This window comes from Dipodomys merriami, unplaced genomic scaffold (genome assembly GCF_024711535.1).
Source record: "Dipodomys merriami isolate MVZ:Mamm:240054 unplaced genomic scaffold, mDipMer1.0.p SCAF_700, whole genome shotgun sequence".
Classification (NCBI taxonomy): domain Eukaryota; kingdom Metazoa; phylum Chordata; class Mammalia; order Rodentia; family Heteromyidae; genus Dipodomys; species Dipodomys merriami.
Window position 1 is genome coordinate 207026 of NW_027206292.1, and position 25692 is coordinate 232717.

At 44.1% G+C, this 25692-nt stretch overlaps 1 protein-coding gene across 1 annotated transcript in view; it reads left to right on the plus strand.

Moving 5' to 3' along the window:
- The first annotated feature begins 506 nt into the window (after window positions 1–506).
- LOC138817895 (forkhead box protein O1-like) overlaps window positions 507–25692 on the plus strand; it is a 92929-nt gene continuing 67743 nt past the window's right edge. Inside the window, exon 1 of the mRNA XM_070008664.1 lies at window positions 507–1562. Coding sequence (XP_069864765.1) covers window positions 939–1562 — 624 coding nt within the window. The 5' untranslated portion in view covers window positions 507–938. The remainder of the gene's footprint in view (window positions 1563–25692) is intronic.

The window sequence follows — 25692 nt, forward strand, 5'->3', positions numbered from 1 at the left end:
GAATTCGGCGAGGCCCACACCGCGCCCCGGGAGCGCACGGCGCGGGGCTCCTCCCGCCCCGTCCAGGCTCGGGGCAAAGCAGGCGGCACATTCGCCTTCCGTTCCCCTCGGTCTCGGCGAGTATTCGGGCTTTGCTCCTCTGTAGTAAACAAAAAGTGTGGCCGCTGCCTCCTCCACGCTGGTTTGCCTCCTAGCAATCCAAACACTGAGAGGGCGAGAGACTCACAGAAACACTCGAGAATCACCAGGAAAGAATAAGCGATCAGAAAAAAAAAAGTGTGCGTGCAGAAGAGACAAAAAAAAAAAGAGAAAAACACCCCACTACCCCCCCCCACCAAGTCACTGCCGCCTCCCGGAGGAAAACCAGCCCCCGCCCAAGTCAGCGCTTATTGGCTATCTGGGCAGCGGTACCAAGCGCCTATTGGTGAACGTCAATGTCAGTCCGGGGCGGGCCGGCGCGCGCGCGTCGCCGCGGGTGTGTGGGGGGGCAGGGGGGCAGCAGATCCCGTAAGTCGGGGCCGCGTAGTTGTTGCAGCCGCCGCCGCCGCCACATTCAACAGGCAGCTGCGCTGCGATCGCGCGGCCGCTGAGCCCCGAGCGGCCGGCGCCATCCGTCCGTCCTTCTACCCGCAGGTTCCTGTCAGCCCGAACGCCGCGCCCGCGCTGCCGGGCTCCGCGGCTCCGGCCTGCCGTCCAGTCGGCGCAGCGAACCCGGAGGTTCGTGGATGTTGATGGAGCCGCGAAGTTAAGTTCTGGGCTCGTCCTTCCACTCCGCCGAGCCTGCTGCTGCTGACCTGCGTCCGCTCGCGGCACCCGTCTGGGCTCCCTTCCAAATCTCGGACCGCCTCAGCCACCCCTTCCCCTCCACCCATCTCTTTTCGGGCTGCTGCGCCCCCATCTTGGCTCTCCGGCGGCTGGGGGGAGGGGCGGGGGTCACCATGGCCGAAGCGCCCCAGGTGGTGGAGATCGACCCGGACTTCGAGCCGCTGTCCCGGCCGCGCTCGTGCACCTGGCCGCTGCCCAGGCCGGAGTTTAGCCAGTCCAACTCGGCCACCTCCAGTCCGGCGCCGTCGGGCGGGGCGGCCGCCAACCCCGACGCCCCAGCGGGCTTGCCGTCGGCTTCCGCGGCCGCTGTCAGCCCCGACTTCATGAGCAACCTGAGCTTGCTGGAGGAGAGCGAGGACTTCCCGCAGGCGCCCGGCTCCGTGGCGGCGGCGGTGGCCGCGGCCGCCGCTGTCGCCAGCGGGGGCTTGTGCGGGGACTTCCAGGGACCGGAGGCGGGCTGCCTGCACTCGGCGCCGCCACAGCCCCCACTGCCCGGGCCGCTGCCTCAGCACCCGCCCGTGCCACCCGCCGCCGGGCCACTCGCGGGACAGCCGCGCAAGAGCAGTTCGTCCCGCCGCAACGCGTGGGGGAACCTGTCCTACGCCGACCTCATCACCAAGGCCATCGAGAGCTCGGCCGAGAAGAGACTCACGCTGTCGCAGATCTACGAGTGGATGGTCAAGAGCGTGCCCTATTTCAAGGATAAGGGCGACAGCAACAGTTCGGCGGGCTGGAAGGTGAGTGGCCCCGGGGACGCGCGGTGGGGCGGGCGAGGGGCGGCTGTGCAGGTGTGTCCCGCCTGGCCGTGCAAGGCCAGGGAGCAGCGTCTGCGGGGACAGCGGCGTGAAGTGGCCGGAGTGCGGGACGTGCCCGGATTAGGCGGGACACTGGACTAGGGGTGTGTGTGTGTGTGTGTGTGTGTGTGTGTGTGTGTGTGTGTGTGTGTGTACGCACGCGCGCGCGCGTAGAGGAGTTCAAGGGGGACTGGGAAAAGGGCTTGTTTGGCAACGAAGGCACCAACAAAGTTAGCCAAGAAGTGGACGTTAGCGCGGACAGCAAAGTTTCCCAGTTAAAAAAAGAAAAGGAAAGAAAATAGCGGGGTTCACTCGGAGAGGGTGCCCTTTCCCTCCCGGACCAACGAAGGGGTCGAGGAGGTGCGACTCTCACCCCCCACCCCGCTCCCTGCGGCGCGCGTTCCTCCCCAGCCGGAGCGCGGAGCCGTTTCCGCTGCGCCAGGTACCCGAGGGCGCAACGAGGGGCCTCTGAGGCTCCGAGGCCCTCCACCTGTGGGGAGGGACAGGCCGGTGTCACGGCTTGGGGACGGTCTGGGCCGGCTGGTTCTGGAGGCTGGCGCACAGTTTGCTTTGTTTTGTCCCCCCCCCCCCAGTGGCCCCGAGTACCGGGGCCGGGCGTGCCAAGCTCGGGGTGAGTTTCTCCGACACGTGCGGAAAGGGTGGCCACAACCTGCGTAAAGCCGGTGCCTGGCCGAACTGGGCGACCGAAAGTTCAAGTGTGACCCTCGGCAGGGGCGGGAGCTGGCGGCGGGGAGGGAGGGGCGAGGGCGCAGGAAGCGGGTGCCTTTAAAGGGCCAGCACTTCTGCACTCCGGGAAGCACCCCCCACTTGGGCTTGCCTTTGGCACGAGGCTTGTAATTACAAAGCCAGAGACTGCTGGGGGGGGGGTGATCAGGGGTTGAGATGTGTGTGTGTGTGTGTGTGTGTGCGTGCGTGTGTGTGTGCGCGCTTTCTGTTTGCTTTGCCAACTTGGTGTTATTGAGCGTGGAGGTGCAGATGAGGGACAGAGCAGGGACCTTTGAGACTATTTTGGGGAAGTGGAAGTGGAGGAACGCATCTAGGGACCCTGCGCGGGTGTGTGTGTGTGTGTGTGTGTGTGTGTGTGTGTGTGTGTGTGTGTAGGTGGGGGGGGCTCCAGCCTCGAAAGATGATAGATCCGGAGATGGGATGTCTCGCCCCTCTTCCCCCACTTCTTTTTAAGCAAAGTTAGGAGACACTTTTCAGTGAGACCGCGGGCGGGGCGGGGGGGGGGCGGTTGTCTGTCGCTACCCTGGCGGGACTGTTTGGAAGTCCTTAGGAGGAGGCACTAACTGGGAGGTTGGCCGGTGGTGGGGTCCTCCCTTTGTGCGTCCGGCCAAAACTGACAGTTTCTCTGGCACCGTCCCAGACTCTGGTGGGAAGAACACCTTTTCTCTCCTCTGCTCACTCTGCCCATCTTGATGGGACAGCGTGGCTGCGCAGTGGTTACACCGAAGTTGGTTTACTTACACTGTCATCACTGTGGTTAATGTGTCAAAAAAGGTCAAGTTACTCACCTCGTTTGGAAGTTCCTGGAGAAGGAGCCAAGAGTTATTGTATTTTTTCCCCCCCGAAGTGTCTCAAAGTATCACTTAGGAGCTCATTAGTAGGCTTTACCTGTAATTTTACCAAGTGTTTCCAAATGGTAAAGTGACTTCCTCGCTCAGCTCCACCTGTTAAATATTCCAAGTCACAGAACTAGGATGGTGTGCCATATGTACTTAACATTTGAGCGTAAGTATTTGACAGTGACTAGCTCATCACTCAATCCTGCAAATACATTTGCTGTTTAAAAAAAAAAAAGAAAACACAACACAACTTTTTTTTTTGGTCTTCAAGATGCAGCGTGTACACTCACACCATTCTTCTAAGTCCTTGGAAATGAACCTACTTCGGCATGCTGGAGTGCTTTATTTTAAAGATAAAGACAATGTTTGGGGGTTATTTTTAGTTTTGCTTCTCAGATGGTATTGTCTACGTATTTTTCTTAAACTGGAAATGATTTTTTTTTTAGAAAACATCTATAAAGTCATATTATTAGGTCCTTGCACTGATTTTTTAAAAGTGAAAATATAATTTTATTTATTTAAGATTTTGCGTAAGAGAGCCCCGAGAGCTCTGTAAATTGTTTTTTTTTTTTTTTTTTTTTTTTGGGTCCGGTCGTGGGGCCTGAACTCTGGGCCTGGGCGCTGTCCCTCAGCTCTTCAGCTCAAGGCTAGCGCTCTACCACTATGAGCCACAGCGCCACTTCCGGCTTTTTTCTTTTTGCTTATGTGGTGCTGAGGAATCGAACCCAGGGCCTCGAGCATGCAAGGCAAGCGCTCTACCACTGAGCCACCTTCCCAGCCCAGCTCTGTAAATTGTTAAGTTAGGACTGTGTCAGGAATTAGAGGCCCAGCCCCAGCTCCCCAAAGCCCTGAAGCCCTTCCTTACTGAGGCTTTGGGAGGGAAGAGGCTGCCTTTGTCAAATGAGTTGGTGTTTCAGATGTGATGAAAGTCAGTTGGTTAGAGTACAGCAAGTAAGTTTTCAGTTTGACTAAAAGGATATTTTAAGAAGAAACAACCTGAACCATTCTAACTAGTCTCCTGGTTAGAGCTTTCATAAGAATGAGTTACTTGTTAAAACCAAGTTTCACTCTCAGTTCAGATGGGTTCTCTCTACCTTGAACATTCATAAATGGGATAAATTTTTACTGTGACTTTTAACTAAAAAAATCAAGTTCTAAAATGCGATTCAATCCAAACTTAACTGTTTTAAGAATTGAGAGAGAGAGAGAGAGAGGCTGCTTTGGAACAGTATATTACCTGTGATTTAGTACAGGGAATTCGACTGAATCTTTACAATTAAACACACTTTCTTGTGCTCAACTTCCCGAGGACTGCCTGAGTGTTTATTTGGGAGTCATTTGCATAGGATGGAGTAGTTGGAAAGCAGTGTCTGAAAACTCTTCTAATGTAATTCCTTAATAGTTAAGCAATGAGGGATGTGTCTTCTACAATTCATGTTTGTAGGCCTGTGTTTGCACTTGTTTTAATATTGGTAGAACTATAAGTTACACACAAAGTAGAACCTCAGACTTGGAAAACCCGGGATCTTTTAAATCTAACTCGGTGTTTATAAATACTGAAACTTAATTTCCATGACCTGTTTTGTCACATGGAACACTTTCTAAAACTTGAGAAATAGTATTGTATTGTGCACTCTGATTTTTCTTTTTTAAGTTAATTGGCAGATTGGAGTTGATGCTTGCTTTTTGTTTTGGTATAATTTGGATTTGGACCATTTAGTCAAAAAGAATACCCTGATTATAATGGTTAAGACTTTTAGACTGTTTTATTATGAGGTGGTGCCAGTGTTCTTTAATTTGGAATAAAGTTGCCTTAATTTGGTCAGTACAGTGCATTTTATGTTAACAAATTCGAAGATAGTGGGCTTTTAATCTGCAGATGAATAGTTATACAGGGTTGATTTTTTTGGCAGGGGGAGTACACAATCACTTTTGGCTTAACACAGTCATGCAGAAATTCCTTTATAGGACAGAGGTATCTTTTCTACTAATAATTTGTCTCTGAAATTGCCTTAAAGACAACCATTTATATAGTCAGGTAAAAAATTCAATTCAATGTAGTATTTTGGGAAGAGAATGAAGAAAGACATTAAAGATGGGTCGGGGTGGGGGTGGGGGTTATGCAGGTAAGCAAGCGTGATGTGATATTTTGTTAAATAAAGGTTGAAAGTTACCTGAGTTGCTGTGAACATGTCCTATGCTGAAACTTTTTTTCTTTTTTTTGGGGGGGGGTCCGGTCACGGGGCCTGAACTCTGGGCCTGGGTGCTGTCCCTCAGCTCTTCAGCTTAAGGCTAGCACTCTACCACTTGAGCCACAGCGCCACTTCCGGCTCTTTTTTTCTGTTTATGTGGTGCTGAGGAATCGAACCCAGGGCCTTAAGCATGCAAAGCGAGCGCCCTACCACTGAGCCACCTTCCCAGCCCATATGCCGAAACTTTTTGTTAGAAACTTTTGGTATGTGCTTGTAATCTCAGCACTCAGGGGGGTAAAGCAAGAGGATTGTGTTTGAGGCTAGCCAGTACTACATAGTAAGTTCTGTTTTATTTTAAAAGAAAAAAGAGGGCTGGGAAGGTGACTCAGTGGTAGAGTGCTTGTCTTGCATGAATGAAGCCCTGGGTTCAGTTCCTCAGTATCACATAAGCAGTGAAAGCTGGAAGTGGTGCTGTGGCTCAAGTGGTAAAGTGCTAGCCTTGAGCTGAAGAGCTGAGAAACAGTCTAGGCCCAGAGTTCAGGCCCTACAACTGGCAAAAAAAAAAAAAAAAAAAAGGAAAAAAAGAGGAAAGGCACTAGATGTGAATGCTTAAATATATTTTACCTACATGAGTGTGTGTGTGCGTGTATGTGTGTGCGCCTGTGCATGCGTGCGCACACACCAGCCAATACTGGGGCTTGAACTCAAGACCTTGCATTCTCCAATGGCTTTCCAGTTCACAGCTGGCACTTTATTGCTGGAGAGCCGTACCTAGTCTAGATGGACTTTTTTTTTCTGGTTAACTGGAGATGGAGTCTTGTAGATTTTTCTGCATGGCTTCACTTTGAGCAGATATTCTCCAGGCCTCAGCCTCTAGGATAGGTTGGATTACAAGTACCTAGTCTTACACCATAGCTTTGTATCAAATTTTGGCTGGGAGATGGTGGGAGGGGTAACTGTAAGCTTGTTCTCTTTTTTAAGGGAGTGGGGTGGGATTTGGTGGTGGGGGGAGGAGAAGGGTTGGTTGTAGGACTTGAATTTAGAGCCTAGGCTCTGTCCCAGAGACTCTTTGTGTGCTCAAGTCTAGCACTCTACCATTTGAGCCACAGTGCCACTTCTGGTTCTTGAGTGGTCAATTGGAGATGAGAGTCTCATGAGGTCTTTTCTGCCCAGGCTGGCTTCGAACCATGATTCTCAGATCTCAGCCTCCTGAGTAGCTAGGATTACAGCCATGAGCCACGGGCATCTGGCTTGGGTCTCCAACTAGTGCTGCTTAATACTGGAGTTACAGGTGAGCATATGACCCTTTTTCCACTTTGTTTGTGTAAGTGACAACTATTTGAATATGGAAAGGGAAGGCATTTTCATCTTCATGTAGTCAGAGTTGCCTGGGGCCTGTAAGTTGCTAGCAGACAACAATATCACAAAAAATACCTTCTATGAAGTGAGGCTGAGGGCAAAGAATACTCAGTGGTCCAAGAATGTTTGGTAGGCCACACATGTTTTTCCTGTCCTTGTGCATCTAACTTCATTTGACTCCTCAACAGCAGTTTTTTGTTTAGACTTTCTAAGAGAGCAGCTCAGTATTTGCCTGGAATTTCTTTGGGAGAGCCTGAACTATTTGCATTTTTCTGGAACACTCTGCCCTTGGAAAGTACCCAGGACACTGGCATCATGGGAATTTAGCTGGCTATCTTTCTGTAGCTTTGGGGCTTCCAGGAATCCTTTTTGAAGGCAGTGTAAACCTCATAGTGATTGGGCAGAGCAGAGTTTTCATTTGGAAGGAAGACAGGGATTTGTCCCTTTTTTTCCTACAGCTGAAGACTCAACTTGTCTTTCATAGCAACAACCTGTGGAGACTTGCCCCAACCCCCAGGACTTCCCTTAGTGCCAGATAAGTACCATTTTGTGTGTGTATATGTGTTGGCACTGGGGGGTTGAACTCAGGACCTTGTGCCTTTGACTTGACTTTTTCACTCAGTGATCGTGCTGTATCACTGAAGCACCACACCTTCACTTCCATCTTTTTGCTGGTTAATTGAGATAAGAGTCTTAGATTTGTCTGTGTACCAGGATCCTTACATCTCAGCCTTGTAAGTAGCTATACTTTCAGGAAAGAGCCACCAGCACTCAGCAGTAAATATCTTTCTTGGTGCATGCAGAGTTCTGAAGTTGGTGTTATTCCTCTAGTGTGAAGTAGAACACCAAGATGGACTTTGAAAAATGTTTATTTTGGTGTCTCTGAGCGTGAAGGCTTGTTTTCTGATGGGCAATTACCTACAAACACATTTAGGTGGGAAAGAGCTCTGCTGACAAGGACTAACAAAAATCAATTCAGTGGCCAGAAATGCTTGGCAGAAAAAAATTGTTATTTGCCTTCTAAGGAATATATGAAACATGAAGATGCACTTCTGTATATGAGTAATTTTTATGGTTCAGTCTTTTAAGAAAATACAACAATGGCATCTCCATTTACGCCAATCAGGTATGTGTAGTTTATCAGCTTTTGATTTTACAGCAGACATTGAATCTTGACTTGGAAGGCATTTTTTTCCCCTTTTAGCTAAGCTAAAAGGGGAAAAAAATGAAAATAGGAAAGCAGACTTTTTTTGGGGGTGGTGGTGATGGTGGTCAGTAACTGGAGATCAAACCCAGGATGTTGTTCTTGGTAGATAGGTGCTTTGCCACTGAGCTATAACCCGTCCCCAGGCTTTGGATATTAAGCCTAATGCAGTTGGAAAGCTAAGTCTCCAAGTGAATTTCATGTCATTTAGGCAGGTTGTACCTTAACATATTACTTACGTAATAGCTAAGTTTAGCAGTGTGTGAGCAGTGTGTGGTAGTATACTCCTATAATCTAAGCACTTGGGAGGCTGGAGCAGAAAAATAGAGGCCAGCTTTTGCTATATAGCACAATTCTGTTTCAAAAAAAAGTGTGTGTGTATGTGTATAGAGTGGGGTGCAAATTTTTATGTGTTCTTTATTTCAGTACATCTTCATTATAAGGAAGAAGAATTCAGTGAATACCATGCCTGAGATTAGTTTCTGTAGCCCCAGTTCAGTCTTGGTTCTGGTGACTGCTAAAGTGGCCCTGTGGTCAGTAATCACTAGGTCTGGAGGGAGGTGAGGATTGGGGGTGGGGAGTGGAGAATGGGAAATGAGTCTCAGCTTTCCCTTTTGGCACCTTTGAGACATCTTTTCTCATCTTGGACCTGCTGTCCTTCCCTTTTTCAGTCTGCCTATTCATTTATTTTTCCTTGGCTTGTTTTCAGTTGTAAGCATATCTCTGGGTTAATTGTAGATTGTTGTTCTCTGGTTTTATTCTGCCTCCTTTACTACCTTGTGTCTTCTGTTAGTAGAAGGGCACCTGGGCCTCAGATAAGACATGTTTAAATCTAAACATACTGTAATCCCCCTTACTTCAGATAAGGTTCCCATCCTCAGTCCCCAGTTGAGTCAAAGGTCTGGTTAGTCCCTGCCCTAGTTTTCGCCCCTGGTTTTCACTTCTAGCACTTAGTTTGTTACTGTCCCTGAGTTTGTTAATTCTACCTTCTCAGGGTTTCTTGAGACTTCCTAGCCCTTAGTTGGGAATTCCCTAGCCCTTAGCCATTCCCCTAGGCTAACGTATATATTTCAGGCATAGACCCTACTATCCTCAGAATTTGGGTCATCTCGTTTCCCCTACTGGAAATTGTGTACATTTTCTTTGGTCTGCAAGGTCAAATTAGTTCTTCAAGTTCTAAACTTGGCTGTCTTGCTCAGAGGCATTTTTTTTTCTTCTCTGAGAGATGCCTGGTAGTCTCTAACTTCACACTGATGTATATTATAATTTAGCCGTAACATGTTTGTTTTGGCTTCTTATAAATATATGGTTAGGAAAAAAATTGTCCTTGAAAACTGGGTCTTTCTTGTCCCTCTCCCTCCCTTTTTACCCTTTTCCTTCCCTTCCTCCCATTACCCATCTCTTTTTTTTGGGGGGGGGGTCCAGTCGTGGGGCCTGTATTCTGGTCCTGGGCGCTGTCCCTCAGCTCTTCAGCTCAAGGCTAGAGCTCTATCACTTGAGCCACAGCACCACTTCCGGCTTTTTTCTTTTTGCTTATGTGGTGCTGAGGAATCGAACCCAGGGCCTCATGCATGCAAGGCAAGTGCTCTACCACTGAGCCACCTTCCCAGCCCCACCCATCTCTTTTGATCTCTGTCTTTTTTTCAGTCTTTGCTAGGTAGACGAAACTATATGACCTCAAACTTGTGATACTTCTGTCTTAGCCTCCCAAATGCTGGAATTTTAGGTATTCATCATCCCGCTTGGTTTATATTTTCTTCCTATATATTAAGAATTATCAGAATCTTTGCCATATGAAGTTAGTTTTAAGTAGTATTGTAAGCAAAGACCAGTAATGATTTAATTTCAATAGTTGATCAAAGTATCCTTTTCTCATTTATTTGTTAAGTGGTTATTATGAACAGAGTGTACTTGTTGCTTTTGAATGATTTAAAACCATGACTCCAGTGTAGATCTAGTAGGGAAAACAGATGAGAAATACCAAACAAAACAAAACAAAGCCCCCCATAAAGAACCACAAAAAACTGTGATACACAGCAGAAAGGATTAAGTATCTTAGAGAAGGATAAAGTTCTGTGTTGGTCATTGAACTGGGCCTTAAAAGGAGAAAAATCCCCCCTCCCCACCCCATGCAAAAGTTCAACCTTTTGGCAGCATTGAAATAATTTTACATTGAGTATCCAAATACCTAGTGGTTTCATAAGTTCTGTCATGTTTCTGAATTCGCACTTGAACTTCTTTTCATCAGTTTGTCTCATGTGGGCACTACAGTTTGGCATTCAGGCATGAAAATAGGGGAAACATCTATTTCTCTGAGTGGTGGGTGTGTAGATTTCACACTAAGGCTGACAGAAGGATTTTTGTTGTCATTTGAGCTACCACTATACATGTAGCACATTGTTACAGATGAATATTGTATAATATTGCTATAGACCATGTTTTTCTATCAGATTATATCTTTGCTTTTATAATTTGAGGAATTGTTGGAATTGGGTTGCAATTTCAGTTTTTCAAATTAAACCCTATTCCTTTGATTTGTGATTCTGGGGACCAAATCCAGAACGAAGCAAGTACTCCAGTATTTTTATTTTTTTTGGTCGGTTGTGAGATTTGAACTCTGGTGGGCCTGGGCGCCTGTCCCTCAGCTCTTCAGCTCAAGGCGAGCGCTCTACCACTTGAGCCACAACACCACTTCTGCAAGTACTCCACTGTTGAGCTACATCTTTGGCTCTAAACCTAACTGCATAGATTTATGGTCCTGTATAAATACAGAGATCCATGGAAAGGACTTCAGTGTAAGTTAGTATGGTTCATTTGATTTTTGTTTTGTGCCAGTCCTGGGGCTTTTGTACTCAAGGCTAGTGCTCACCCACCTGAGCCACAGTTCCATGAATGGCTTTTTTGGTGCTTAATTGGAGAAAGAGTCTCATGAACTTTCCTGCCCAGGCTGACTTGGAACCTTGATAATTCTCAGATTTTAGCTTTCTGAGTAGCTAGGATTATAGGTGTGAGCCTCCATGCCTAGCTGATTTTGTGTGTGTGTGTGTGTGTGTGTGTGTGTGTGTGTGTGTGTGTGTGTGTGTGTGTGTGTGTGTGTGTGTGTGTGTACACGTGCATGGGTGCTAATATGTGGACTTGAACTCAGGGCTTAGGTTCTGTCCTTTATCTTTTTCCATTCAAAGGCTGGTGCTCTACCACTTGAGCCACAGCTCTAACTTCTAGCTTTTTGGTGATTAATTGGAGGAAAGAGTCTTATAGCCTTTCCTATGGGGATTGGCTTTGAACCCTGATTTTCAAATCTCATTACGCCTCCTGAATAGCTAGGATTCCAGATGTAAATAAGTGCACCCTACAGTGCATTTGATTTTTTAAAAAGTGACATGCAGAATTTGATGATGCATGGAGTGAATCTGTGATTGACAATATGAATAATTGGCCCTTGTAAAGAATTAGTTTTTTGCTTGATGAATTCTCTGAAACACTTTCCTATCAGAAAGCCTGATAGCAGAGTGATTTAAAGCAAGCAAGCAATCTGAATTGAAGTTAGCAACCTAAAATATACTTAGTAAATTAGGGTGAAGATATGTTGGATTAAAAAAATGTTTCAAGAGCTGGGAAGATGAGTCAGTGGTAGAGTGCCTGCCTTGCATGCATGAGGCCCTGGGTTCGATTCCTTAGTACCACATAAGTTAAAAAGATGGAAGTGGCGCTGTGGCTCAGGTGGTAGAATGGTAGCCTTGAGGTGAAGAGCTGAGGGACAGCTAATACTGAATGAAGTAAATGGTATGCATCTTTGATGGTTTTCTGATTGTCTGTATCTTTTTCCACCAACTCATTCAAGTTCAATAATGAAGATTATAATGAGATGTTTTAGTGATTCCAGAGGCTATTAAATTTGGTTAGGCCAAATCATGAATTGATACCTGCTAGCCAGACTGTGTATTTGAAATGCTTGCAATATGTCTGACTAGCTATGGTAAACGAAAGGATTTGTGCAATAGGAGCTTTTTTTTTTTTTTTTTTTATGGCCTAGCAATAGGCTTAAATAAGGATTTATTAAAAGTTACCAGCTTGGCTAGTCATGCTAGTTGTAATCCCAGCTACAAGAGAGGCTGAGATATGAAGGCTTCTGTTTTAGGCCAGGCTGGACAAAACATTAAAATAGCAAGACCCCTGTCTTAACTGTAGAGCACCAAGAGGCAGCCCATGGACAGGGGTGACAGGGCCCCAGACTGTTGCCCTAAGTGCTCATGTCTCTGGCTCCCAGCACTTAACCATCAGGCTGGCTGTGGCTGTGGTGGTGTGCTCTGTAATCTAGATGATGTAATCTAGAGTAAATAAGTTAGGAATGATTAGAATTAGCTACTGAGAGACCACAAGTGGAAGGATTGTAGTACCAGGTTGGTCCTTGGCAAAAGTGCAAGACCCTATCTGAGAAATAAAGCTTAAGAGATCTGGGAGTGTGACTCAATTGGGAAGACCACGGTATCCAGTGGAAGACTGCCACTAGTCCTGCCAGAAAGAAAGACGTTCAGCTCTAGTGAAAATGAGTGCTGAAGGCTATTTTACTGGCATAATTATACCTGTAGTAGCAAATATTATTTGATTTGAAAAATGTCCTGCTGGGAGTGGGAGACTTACTAGACTGCAATGCCCAACTACTGTGAAGTTTTATTAGATGTGTGTGCTACCCTTCACATGGAGAAAATAACTTTCAGAAAACCCCAGACATCACACATGCGTAAGTGTTAATGATGCCAGGCTAATAAATCAGCTAAGAAACAATAGGTTATTAGACAACTTAGTTTTTTAAAAGATAATAGTATTACTAGATCTGGTGAAGTTCAAACATGTCCCATTTGTTTTTTTGTTTTGTTTTTTCCATTCTGCAAGTGGAGAGACACGATACAAAACATCATCTTTTACCTTGTGTTTCATCTTGGTTCTGATTGGGAGGGAAAAGTATAGGATCTTACTTCCTCAGGGAGGAGAGATGGAAGTGAATTTGCAGATCTTTGGGGATTCAAATATCCCTGTCACTTCTGACTTTGTCAGGTAGGTTCTTCCCTGGGTTCAGAGGAGAGTGCTATCTCTGGTGTTGGGTCTCATGACCTCCTTGCAGACCCCTTCATTTGTAAACTGCTATTGTCTCCAGCAGTCTATCCAGAGTAATTGTATAGATTTGTTTTGTTTTTTGTTTTTTTGCCAGTCTGGGGCTTGAACTCAGGGCCTGGGCACTGTCCCTGAGCTTCTCTTTTGCTCAAGGCTAGCGCTCTACCATTTGAGCCACAAGTACCACTTCTTGCTTTTTCTGTATATGTGGTTCTGAGAAGTAGAACCCAGGGCTTCATGCATGGGAGGCAAGCAGTGTACCACCAAGCCACATTCCCAGCCCATGTATAGATCTTTGAGATCTAAAAAGCTCTCAGCTTAGCGCTGGTGGCTTTTATCTGTAATCCTAGCTACTCAGGAAGATGAGATCTGAGGATTATGGTTCAGAGTCAGCCTGGGAGGAAAATCCAGGAGACTCTTATCCATGATTAACCACCAGAAAAGCCAGAAGTAATTCTGTACAGTGGCTGAAAGTGGTAGAGCGCTAGCCTTGAGTGGAAAAGTTCTCAGGGATAGCATCCAGGCCCTGAGTTCAAGCCCCTTGGCTGATCATAAAAGAAAATCTCCTTTTCTGCCTTGATGTTTTAATTACAGTGTCATTCTTGGTGTGACTTAACTTACAGTTCCTGTCATTAGGGTGACACACCCTGTGATCTTCACTTCCCTGGAGATGTTGCCATGTGATCACAGTGAAGCTGAGCAGAGGGTAGGAGGAGAGGGGTAGGTAGCCTGTTTCTCCTTGTGTTCTCTTTTCTTTAATGAAAGACATAATGGCTCAGGAGGTTTTTCTCAGTTGCTGTTCCTCACCAATCTGGAAAATACGTTGGTCATGCTTTTGTGACTTTTATTATACTAGAAATTTGATAAGCATCTTTTTTTTTTTTTGGTCAGTGTGAGGCTTGAACTCAGGGCCTGGGCACTCAGTCCCTGTATTTTTTTTAATTAAAAGAATTTTAAATTGATCTTTTTTAACCTTAAGTGTAGGATTGCATAAACAACAGTAATAGATACATACATTGTTGCAATAATTCTGTGTGTGAGAAGTGGTGTGGATTCCTAACTTGCTGTGGGCATTGTTTGCAGGATCTTCAGTTTGTCACAGTGGTAGGGGTTTAGTGTCAGTTTCATTTGTCCCTGGTGGGGTAGCAGGAGGGGGAAGAAAAGGGAAGAGGTTGAGGGGAGGATCTGGCAGAATTAGTAGATTATTAAAATGGCCCATCTCTAAACCTATGGGAAAGTTTTCTCTTAGGGTGGGTGGCTATGCAGGCTATCATTAGATTTACATACAGTCAATGGGGAAGCTTCCTGAGGACTATTTTGCTGGGAGGTGTTTCTGTAATCTGTGTGACTGAATTACTTGCTCTTTAACCTTTTAGAATTTTATTTTCTCTTTAGTAGCCATTATTCTGCTGCTGTTATAATTATTGTTATTTTATGTACTTTTTTAAAAAACATCTAAATTTTTTTAATGTGAAAATACTGTACAGAGGGGTTACAATTACATGGGCAAGATAATGAGTACATTTCTTATCAAGCATTGTAGCCTCCTCCTTTGTTTCCCCTTCCCATCCCTTCCCATCCTTCCCCCACCCCCCTACCCAGCCTCCTCCCCCCCTATCCTCCTCCCCCCCACCAAAGTTGTAAAGTTCGTTTTCTACATAACGATTTGTACATCTCATTGTTGCAATGGGTTCACCTGTATCCCTATTTAAAGGATTTGTTTTTCCCTTCCCCTCCACAAATTATACCAACATCAAATACAGTGAAAGCAGGGGTTATACTGTGGGGGAGGGACATACAAAGCAACAAAGAAATAATCTTATAAATAAATGTGTTAGAAACAATCGCAAGAAAGAAAAAAAAACATTTGAATACATATCTTAGGGTTCATTTCCCTAACATCACCTTGTCTGACCTTTTCTGCTTGACTCAGACATATACTAGATATTGCAAATAAGGGAAACCATGGGACCTGTGTTTCTTTGGGCCTGGCTTACTTCACTTAATATATAGTACTTATTTTTTTTTAACCATTCCTGGGGCTTGAATTCTGGCGTGCTGTCCTTGAGCTTTTTTTTGTACAAGGTGCTCTACTACTTGAGCCATAGTACCACTTTTTTTTTTGAGTAGTTTATTGGAGATAAGAGTCTCAGAGTTTCCTGACTTCAAACTGCGATCCTTAGATCTCAGCTTCCTGAGTAGCTAGGATTACAGGCATGAGCCACCAGTGCCTGGCTGTTGTTATTATTTATTTAGTTAGTTGTGGCCTTGAACTCTGGGCCTAGGTGCTGTCTCTCAGTTCTTCAGCTCAAGGCTAGCACTCTACCACTTGAGCCACAACTTCACTTTTGATTTTCTGGTGTTTATTGGAGATAAGAGTCTCATAGACTTTCCTGCCTGGGCTGGTTTTGAACCGCTGTCTTCAGATCTCAGCCTCCTGAGTAGCTAGGATTACAGGCATGAGCCACCAGCGCTCGGCTGTTATTAATATTAGTTTCGTGAGTCAGGTTATGAGTACTATACTACTTGGTCACTGTCATCTCATCCTTTGTTCTCTCCATCATTAAGATGTTTTATACACATTGGATTTATATACTCTAGTCTGTGACCTGTGTTTTTGTGTATTTCCTTGAATAGGTGAGGTTAGTGATATAGAATGAATTCTAGAGGTTCTATATTGATATTTATTTTATGAATTTGTGTTGCTGTGAAGGCTTTGAGTATACCCTGACTTGTTTGATATCTTGATGTTTTGGATGTTAATAAAATGGTTTATTGCTTTTTTTCCTCCTCTCTCCTGAAGTAATTGGTAGAGTTGAAATTCCTGTGAGTAGGCATGTTTTGCTGTGATTGGCATTTTTGGTTTTGGTTTGTAATTGATACAGTCCAGCTGTGGCCACCCTGTTCTGTCTGTCACAAGTCCTTCTGTATAGCACTCGATTCCAGTAATCCTGGGAAGCTTCTTTAAAGTGTTTTTTATGTGTCAAAATGCCAGTTTGACATCTTTGGTATGAGAACACATTTGAAAAAAAACCCAAAAATTTATTCAGATAAAAATGGAAAAATCAGGGGCTGGGAAGGTGGCTCAGTGGTAGAGTGCTTGCCTTGCATGCATGAGGCCCTGGGTTCAATTCCTCAGTACCACATAAGCAAAAAGAAAAAAGCTGGAAGTGGCTCTGTGGCTCAAGTGGTAGAGCGCTAGCCTTGAGCTGAAGAGCTGAGGGACAGCGCCCAGGCCCAGAGTTCAGGCCCCACAACTGGACCCAAAAAAAAAAAAGGAAAAAGCATAACTGTCACAAGCTTCAAGAATTCCCGTGTCTGCTCTTGAGGGTTGAGAGGATGAATGGACTTTGTCTCTCCCTGTGGGAGTGGTCTCTGTTGACTGTAGTCCCTGATTTAGAGGCAGCCCACCGGGATCTCTTTAGCTGACTCAGAACTAAGTATTCTATATAAGGTAATTTGTCCAGCTTAGTAAAGTTTAGTAAGACGTTTTAAAATGTGAAAGTTTGTTCTTCCTAGAGAGGTGGTTGTGTTTTGAGTTAGAGGTAGAGGATGTGAAAGATACAAAATAAAATGGAGAGAAAATTGATAATAGATGTAGCCTATGTTTTTGCTTAAGTTTTTCTTTTTTCTCCACAGACTGTCTGAAAGTACATGTTCAAAGTCTGTTTTGAGTTCATTACTATTTGATTGCATGCTTATAAATCTCCTGTCCTGTCCTGTCTTGTCCTTTTTTGCCATCCTGGAGCTTGAACTCAGGGCCTGGGCACTGTCCCTGAGTTTCTTTTGCTCAAGGCTAGCTACAGTGCCACTTCTGGCCTTTTCTGTTTATGTGGTAGTGGGAATCAAACCAAGGGATTTATGCACACTAGGCAAGCACTCTACCACTAAGCCACATTCCCAGCCCTTAAATGACACTTTCTTTTTTTGTGTGTGTGTGTTGGTCGTGGGGCTTGAACTCTGGGCCTGGGCACAGCCCAAGGCTTGTGCTCCACCACTTGAGCCACAGCACCACTTTTCTGGTTTTCTGGTGGTTAATTGGAGATAAAAGTCTTATAGACTTTTCTGCCTGGGCTGCCTTTGAACCGTTATCCTCAGATCTCAGCCTCCTGAGTAGCTAGGAATACAGGTATGAGCCACTGGTGTAAATTACATTTTCTAAAAAGAAAAACAAAATCAAAATGAATGGTTATTAGGCTTTGTGATCTCATTAAAGACTGAAGAAGATTGCTGTCATGTTGTAGTGGTCTGCAACAAGCTAGCAGCCACCTGCCCATCTGCGGACCCATGCAGGGCTCATCAAGGCCCATTGCATCCAAGCAAAATGACGTGTTCCATCATGTTTGTGATGCAGATGAACCTATGTATCCTGAGGACTGCTTAGTCTCGGTAGACCTAGAAAACTTGATTTGTACTCATTTTATTTTTCATCAAGTTAAAGCTTTTGGATTTACAGCTGTTCCTCCTGGCTATAAACATGTTAGTAGTATTTTGGTTTGGACAGAAGTCATGGGGTATGACTTTTGACATCATGCTTGGCTGTTCCTGGGAATTTGACATCCTCCAATTTGGATGGAATTCCCTTGTTTTGTTTCCTGTGATAGTGCGGTAAAATACACATTTTGGCTCTTTCAGCCAGAGGTGGAGCAAGACAGGAAGAAGTAAAATTGGAATGCATAAAGAAGGTATTAATGACTTATTTCTGCTGGGTGTGGTTCAGTTGCATATTTTTATAGAAATCTGAGACAATGAAAGTATTTCATTAGTCCAAAATACTAAAAATGTTGTAATCCTATTTCATTTGTATTACTTTTGATTTGGACTTATTTTTTTCTTGACAAGTTAAGGCATTTTGGGGTCATGGAACTGCTCTGCATTTAGGGTGCACATGGAGGTAAGAAACTGAACTTTTGCCAGTTTCACATAACAGACAGCTGAAAAGAGGGAAGTTGTACTGTTACTAACTAAAAGTTCATGTCTGAGATAGTTAGCTAAATGCAATCAGAACCATATTCAATAATTGTTCCTTTTGAATTGTAGGATTCAAATATCTAAAATATCTAAAATATCTAAAAGTTTTACAGTCCCTTAAAAATTTTTTTTTTCCACCTCGTTAAGGAAGTTTGATCTCAGGGCCTCATTGTCATTCATCTTGCTTGCTGGACTGGTAATCATTTGAGCCATACTTTCAGCCCTAAGTCTGGTTTATTATTTTGGAGGCCAAGCCTCACCACTTGGACTGGCTTCAAACCCTGATCCTGCCGATCTCAGCTTCCTGAGTAGCAAGGATTATAGGTGTAAGCTACCAGTACTTTTTTTGTTGTTCCTGGGGCTTGAACTCTGAGCCTGGGCACTGTCCCTGGGCTCCTTTTGCTCAAGGCTAGCACTTTGCCACTTGCAACACAGCACCACTTCTGGCTTTTTCTGTCATTAATTGGAGATGAGAGTTTCTTAAACTTTACTGCCCAGTCTGGTTTTGAACCATGATCCTCAGATTACAGCCTTCTAAGTAGCTAGGATTACAGGTCTGAGCTACTGGCATATGGATTGAATATTACTTTCATTCATTTCTCGCCTAAGGCTGATATCTAGGGTAAAGAATTTGAAAATGTAGGTCATAGGAAGCCTCTCGTTTATTTGCAGTTTGGAAGGTACAAAACCAAAAGGTATTAAAAGAGTAGCTCTCCCTTTTTTTCATTAGACATTTTATCTCCTCTTTTCTTATTCTTTTCTGGTATTTAGTTGAGTACTTTTCTCTTACAAATTAATGTAAATAAGGCAAAAGGTTCATTGCTGGTTGCCATATCCCATTGTATTTGCTGCTGCCTTTGTGTCAGTGGTCATTAAAGTTATTAATAGAATTGATCCTCTTCAGAGAGTTTTTTGCAAGTAGGAAATTCAGTGTTTGACAAGTGATCTGAGGAGTTCTTTCAAAGTGTTGGCATTGCTCCTTTCCTATTTCTTGGGTTTTGGCCCAAGGACTTTCAGATTTATTGAACTGTGAAATAACAGGTATAAAATTTAAACAAGTTTTTAAAACTTCACCTGATGTTGGAGCTCTTTTTGGCTGGCCATTTGGCAACTTTTGAGACTCAACTACCTCCATCCACAGTTAAAAAGTTTATTACTACACTGAGTCTGTGATTTCTCCTTAAATGCCCCTTCTGAATATTCCATGTCTGTTTTTCTGGACTAGGGATCTGTATTGAATTAGCTCACTTTATTTCCCCTTTAGATACATGAGGCCAGTCTCCTAAGTTTTCTCAGCTGAAGGACTTTGATTTTCAAGGACTTCTCTTCTCTTTTCTTTTTTGTGCCCTCCTCGGCTTGAACTCATGGCATGGAAGCAATGGTTAATTGGAGATAACAGTCTCACAGACTCCTGCCAGGGCTGGCTTCACACTATAATCCTGAGATCTTTGCCTCCTGAGTAGCTAGGATTACAGACATGAAATGGCATCCAGTGGGAGCTTGGTTTCTATACTAGTCATTGTCAAAATGTAGGGCCCCCAAGCTAAGACTTCTCTTAGCAGAGTGACTTACAAAGAAGGTAATGGGATTGCTAGTTTCTTGTCCGGAAGTACGAGGCTTTTGGTAGGGTTGCTTGAGAGAGCCTGTACCAACTTTTGGTTGCTGTATGACACCTTAGTGTTATACAGAGAGGTAAAAGAATACAGGCCCTTACTTTTATTCTGACAGTGTTTGGAGGATGATGACATCACTGAGCATGAAAAACTTAGAACCACTGTAAGTCCTATAAAGAGAATAAATAGCTTAGGAAAGTGAGCTAAACTGAAGCAAATCTGTGTAAATAAGGCCTTTTAAGAAAACTGCCGGCCAGGGCTGGGAAGGGCTCAGTGGTAGAGCGCTTGCCTTGCATGCATAAGGCCCTGGGTTCGATTCCTCAGCACCACATAAGCAAAAAGAAAAAAGCCGGAAGTGGCGCTGTGGCTCAAGTGGTAGAGCGCTAACCTTGAGCTGAAGAGCTGAGGGACAGTGCCCAGGCCCAGAGTTCAGGGCCAACGATCGGAACCCCCCCTTCCCCAAAACAAAACAAAACAAAACAAACCCTGCTTAGTGGCTTAGTGGTAGAGTGCTTGCCTAGCATGCCTGGAGCCCTGGGTTTGATTCCTTAGCACCATATAAACAGAAAAAGCCGGGAATGTTGATGTGGCTTAAGTGGTGGAGTGCTAACTTTGAGCAAAAGAAGCTCAGGAACAGTGCCCAAGCCCTGAGTTCAAGCCCCAAGACAGGCAAAAAAACCAAACCAAAACTGCCTTTTTGCACCTGGTAATCAAGGTGTACAGATGTAAATTTCTACCAGATCTGCATCTACTTAATCCATCCTGTCCATGACATACTTGGCTTTTGGAAGGAGGGACTCACAAACTTTCTTAGATAGTCCAAAGGTATAAGGTAAATGATCACAGCCATTTCAGTATTGTTGTGGGTGTGTGTGGTCAACATCTGTTCCCATTGGGCTAAGAGGTTTTGCTTTTCAGGGACAAATCTTGTACTTTGTCTGCCAGTGGCTGGTATAAGTGCTAAGGGTTTCTGCCTTCATATTCTGAAATTATTTTGATTTCTGGCCCAGAGAATAGGAGACCTTAGCTCAGAGATGTCTTTTATGTTAGTTAAAAGCAATAAAAATTCTCAAGGTGGTTTAATTTTTGTGCTTGAATTAGAATGGGACAATGCTGCCTCTGTGTTTGGGGTGAATAATTCCATAGACATTTTTATATGTTGGGATTACACAATCAAAGCCAGCTGTGTAATTGGGATCTCCAACACCGTCTGGAAGCAACTGAGCCTGTGGTAGTATGACCTGGTAGATATGATGGCACTGACCTGCATGCCTTTCTTTTCAGCATGAGGTTTTCTCAGCTCCAGTTGGATTTAACTCTAATGTGTTCTAGCTTCTAGTCAACCATCCTTCCATTCCCATACTCCTTTCCCCTTCTTAGTAACATTTTCCTGGCTGTGTGAAGTCCATACTCATTGCCAGTCCAGTCGGCAAAGCTCTACTGGACTTCATGAGGGTGAGTTCAGGTGGGAGAGGAAGTCTGGTACTCCTTAGTAACAGATTGTTGAATTACATGAGTTTCAACCTCTTGTCTCAGTGATAACTGGTAGGTGCTAGCTAGCTCACCCTGGGAGGAAGTCTTTAGAATATTAGTGTTATTCTAAAAATCCATATTAGGGTTCATAGCTTTAGAATGATCAGATTTCTCCTTCGAATTCCATGTTTTATAATGCCCCATAAGCTGTCATTTTGCAGTAACTATTAAGAGTTTCTGTTTCTAGATTTCTAGCGAGATAAGTCATACTTAGGCAAGCTGAATCTCTTGTGCTAGCTTCTTCAACTGTGAAGTGTGGGGTTAATGATACTGCTGGGAAGTACCTATAGGACAAGTTGAGGTGCTCCGAGCACTGAGCTGTATACTTTTGCCATAGTATACATTTTACCATTAGCCAAAATACCTGGGCTGGAAATCCAGAGGGCCTGAGAGTCGAAGATTTTCATTTTTTTAATTCACTGGCCCCATGATCATGTAGGGTTAAAAAAAATAAAAACAGAACCACAAAGAATTAAAATATATCTTTTGTAGTTCAGTAGCACGTTTGGTAAGAGCACTCTTGGAAACTTGTTATTTTATGTTTTGGAAGAACTCCTGGAATGGGAAATATATGGTAGTGTAAAAAAAAACAGAACATAAGATTGCATGTAAAATGAGTTATGGTGGCAAGTGCCTTTGGCTCCTCTGCTGGGGGTGTGAGGACCAAAGCGAAGGGTGCTTGAACCAGGAGTGTATAAACAGGTTCCAATTGTGTGGTGTCTTAACTCTATGTAATTAACTATATGTGGGAGAAAGGTAACTATGTGGGAGAAAATAAATCCAAATGTTAGTACTGTGTTATATTTAGATTATAGAAGTGTGATTTATTCTTTCTTTATAACTTTCCTTATTTGACACTTTTTTGGTTTTTATTTATATGGAACAGTATTATTCCAATTTTAGTATATGTGCCCTGAACATTTTTTGTTGTTGTTGTTGGTGGTGGTGGGTGTGGGGCTTGAACTCTGGGCCTGGGTGCTGTCCCTGAGCTCCTCACCTCAAGGCTAGTGCTCTACCACTTGAGCCACAGCACCACTTCCCTTTTTTTGAACTGTTTATTGGAGATAAGAGTCTTATGGGGTTTCCTGCGTTGGCTGGCTTTGAACCGTGATCCTCAGATCTCAGCCTCCTGAGTAGCTGGGATTACAGGCAGGAGCCTCCAGTGCCCGCCAGCACTTTTTTTTTTTTTTTTTAAAGCCAGGGATTTACATAGTAGCCCAGGCAGGCCTTGAATTGAGAATTTCTTGTACCACTATTTCTGGCTGTGTTTTGTGTTTTAACCATCAAATATTTTTTTAAATACATGCATTTGAGATTTTCAAAATGAAAATGGAAACATGTTTTGAGGGAGAGGGCAAAGGAGGGGGGCACATGAATGGAGGGAGGAAAGATGAGAAGTATAAAATAGGTTAAAAAGGTTTTCAAAATTAAAATTCACTTTGTGGCCAGGTTTGGTGGAAATAACCCCAGCATTTGGGAGTAGAAGCAGGATATATTGAATTGGAGACCACCTGGGCTACACAGGGAGACTATCCAAACAACAACAACAACAACAACAATACAAATTGATTTTCAAGCTCTGCTACAGAGAATATTTGACTTGGCAAGTGTTGAGCTTGCATGTAAGTTGTAACTAACAGGAGAAGGGGCCTTCAGTTAGGGCTTGAGGGTCTTTTATGATTGACTAGTGAGGTAGCATGGAGCTGATTGTTTTAGTATTCCAAGGGACAAGTTTGCCAATTGCTAAGTGGTGGTAGGCATGAGAAATGCAAACCAAGAGGTGAAGCAGACTGGCCATGGCCAGAGGGCAGTTCCTCCCTGTGTCTGAACTGGGTGTGGGCTGCACTTGTATATCCCAGTCATTCTTAGGAATGTACACAAAGAATATTTATAGGATTTTACCTGTTTTTCATACTAGTGAAATTAAAGCCAAAAGGAGAGCTAGTATTTATACATTTATTTACCTAATTACTTGTGCTGTGGATTGAACCTAGGATTTTGTGGGTGCTAGGTAAGCGTTCTTAGGTACAACAAGGTGCACCTATAAGGCATTTTATGTATTATTTAATTTCACAAATATATGGGGGTAGGTTTTATTTCTGTCTTTAGTTTGGAGGTGAGGAAACTGAAACAAAGTTAAACAGTTTGTGCAGAGGCCAAGCAGTAAGTATTGTAACTGAGGTGACAGATTTTTTTAACCTCCTTTTTTTTGGTGCTGGTTCTGAGGCTTGAACTTGGGGCCTGCATGCTGTCCCTGAGATTCTCTGCTTCCCCAGCTCAGGACTAGTGCTGTACTGCTTGAGTCACAGTTCTACCTCTGACTTTGTGGTGTTGGTCATCAGGGGCTTATGGATTTTTCTGCCCAGGGTGGCTTTGAATCTACATCCTCAGGTCTCAGCCTCCTGAGTAGCTGGGAGTACACAGGTGTGTGCTACAGATGGATTTTAAAGGTCTCTTGTCTTTTAACCACTTAGTTGCTACATCAGGGAGAAAACTCATTGATAGTATTTTGGAAGGAAAACAAAATACTTTATTTAAAAGTGGAGTTGTAAGGGAATATAAAATTAAGGATCGATATAGAGCACCTAAATAATGTACATACTGTCATTTGTAATATAGAAATTTTATGTCTTCTTTTGCTAGTTAGGATTGATTGATTGATTGATTTAGCTAAGAATCACATCCAGGGTCTAGATAGCTGATAAGCAGGTGCTGTACCACTGAGACCATAAATATAATCTCAAAGATCTCCCCACTTCTATCCCCCTCTCTCCCCTCTTCTCTCCTCTTTCCTCTCTGTTTCTCTCCCTCCCCTCCTCTCATTCCCCTTGCTTCCCTTTATTCCTGGTTTGGATTAGGGCTCTGCTTCCAAATAATGCCCAGTCTCACTTTCTTTTCCATAGTGACTTAAAAAGATCACTTCAGCTCATAGAGAGTTATTCTTTTAAATAAATGCTTCCTTTTTTTAATGCTTCCTTTTATATTCATTGTTTGTATGAAATTGTGGCATATTAGCTTTTCTTGAGCAAATGACTTCGAATGGATTACATAGGATTTATGCCAGTTAGCTTCAGATCTTGTAGAGGGTTGTTGTTACTTGCTTTAGTTAAAGTAGTAGACTTTCTGCTTATTTCTTTTGCAGAAGTCCTGTAACGCTTAGAATCTTAGGTATTGTCACTGAATCCATGCCAACTTGTGGAGTTTAAGCTTGGACATGTTAACACCCAGGTGTATAAAGTGAGAAGTGCTCCTCCTGGGATTGCTGAAGAGTAAGAGATTGGGGTTGCTATATAAGACAAAGATTGCTCTACTCTCTTCCCTTTGACTATTCTATAAGCAGAGATTCTTCAGAAGAGAGAAAGAAAAATTCCAAGCATTTCTTCATTCTTCCTGGACAAAAGATTGAGCCATTGGATCTCAATTGAGATTGTTTGCTTGTGTGTGGCTCCCTCCCCCCCCACCCCCCTCCCAGGACATTTGGTAATCCAGAGATCATTTTTGGTTGTCATAACTGATTTGAGGCGCGCGGGGGGGGGGGGTGTATGTTTGCTACTGGCATTCAGTGATTAGAGATCAGAGATGCTGTTAAACATCTCATCAACCTTCCACATCAAATTACCTGGTACTGAGTTGAGAAACTGCTGTATGTAAAAGTATTTTGGATTTTACTTCCTACCCTCTCCCCTACAATAAAATCTCTATATTTATTGTCTCCCAATGTCTTCAAACAGTTAGAATTCAAACAGTTGGAACTTCTGGGTACCAGTGGCTCATGACCATTGTCTTAGCTACACAGGAGGCTGAGGATGGCGGTTTGAAGCCAGTCTGGGTAGGAAAGTCCATGAGACTCTCTGATTATCAGCAAAAGGCCAGAAGTGGAGGAGTAGTTCAAGTGCTAAAGCACCAGCCTTGAGTGGAAAAAGCTATGGAATAATGTCCAGGCCCTGAAGCTGCTTGCTTCAGACTCCTGGAAGAGCCATCCACATTAGAAGGGCAGAGGGCCAGACCTCCAATTCCTTCTGCCCAGAGGCTGTGACCTCCTCAGTGAGCTGGCCACAGGTGCCCCTACCTCTTTCTTAAACTTGTGTACCCTGATTTTCTTTTTTTCTTTGTTTTTCTTTTTTCTTTTGTCAGTCGTGGGGCTTGAACTCTGGGCCTGGGTGCTGTCCCTCAGCTCTTCAGCTCAAGGCTAGTGCAGTACCACTTGAGCCACAGCCCCACTTCCAGTTTTCTGATGATTATTTGCAGATAAGAGTCTTACAGACTTTCCTGCCCCCCAGGCTGGCTTTGAACCATGATCCTCAGATCTCAACTTCCTGAGTAGCTAGGATTACAGACAGGTGTGAGCCACTGGTGCCTCACCGGCTTTTCTTCTTACTGTACCAGGTACTCTTTTGAAGGTACTGAGGTAACTCCTCTGTCTCCCAAACTTCATTTTGAGAGACAGTGGAAAAATGCTTTTGTAAATAAGTTTAAAGAAATACAAATTGCCTGAGCTTTTTT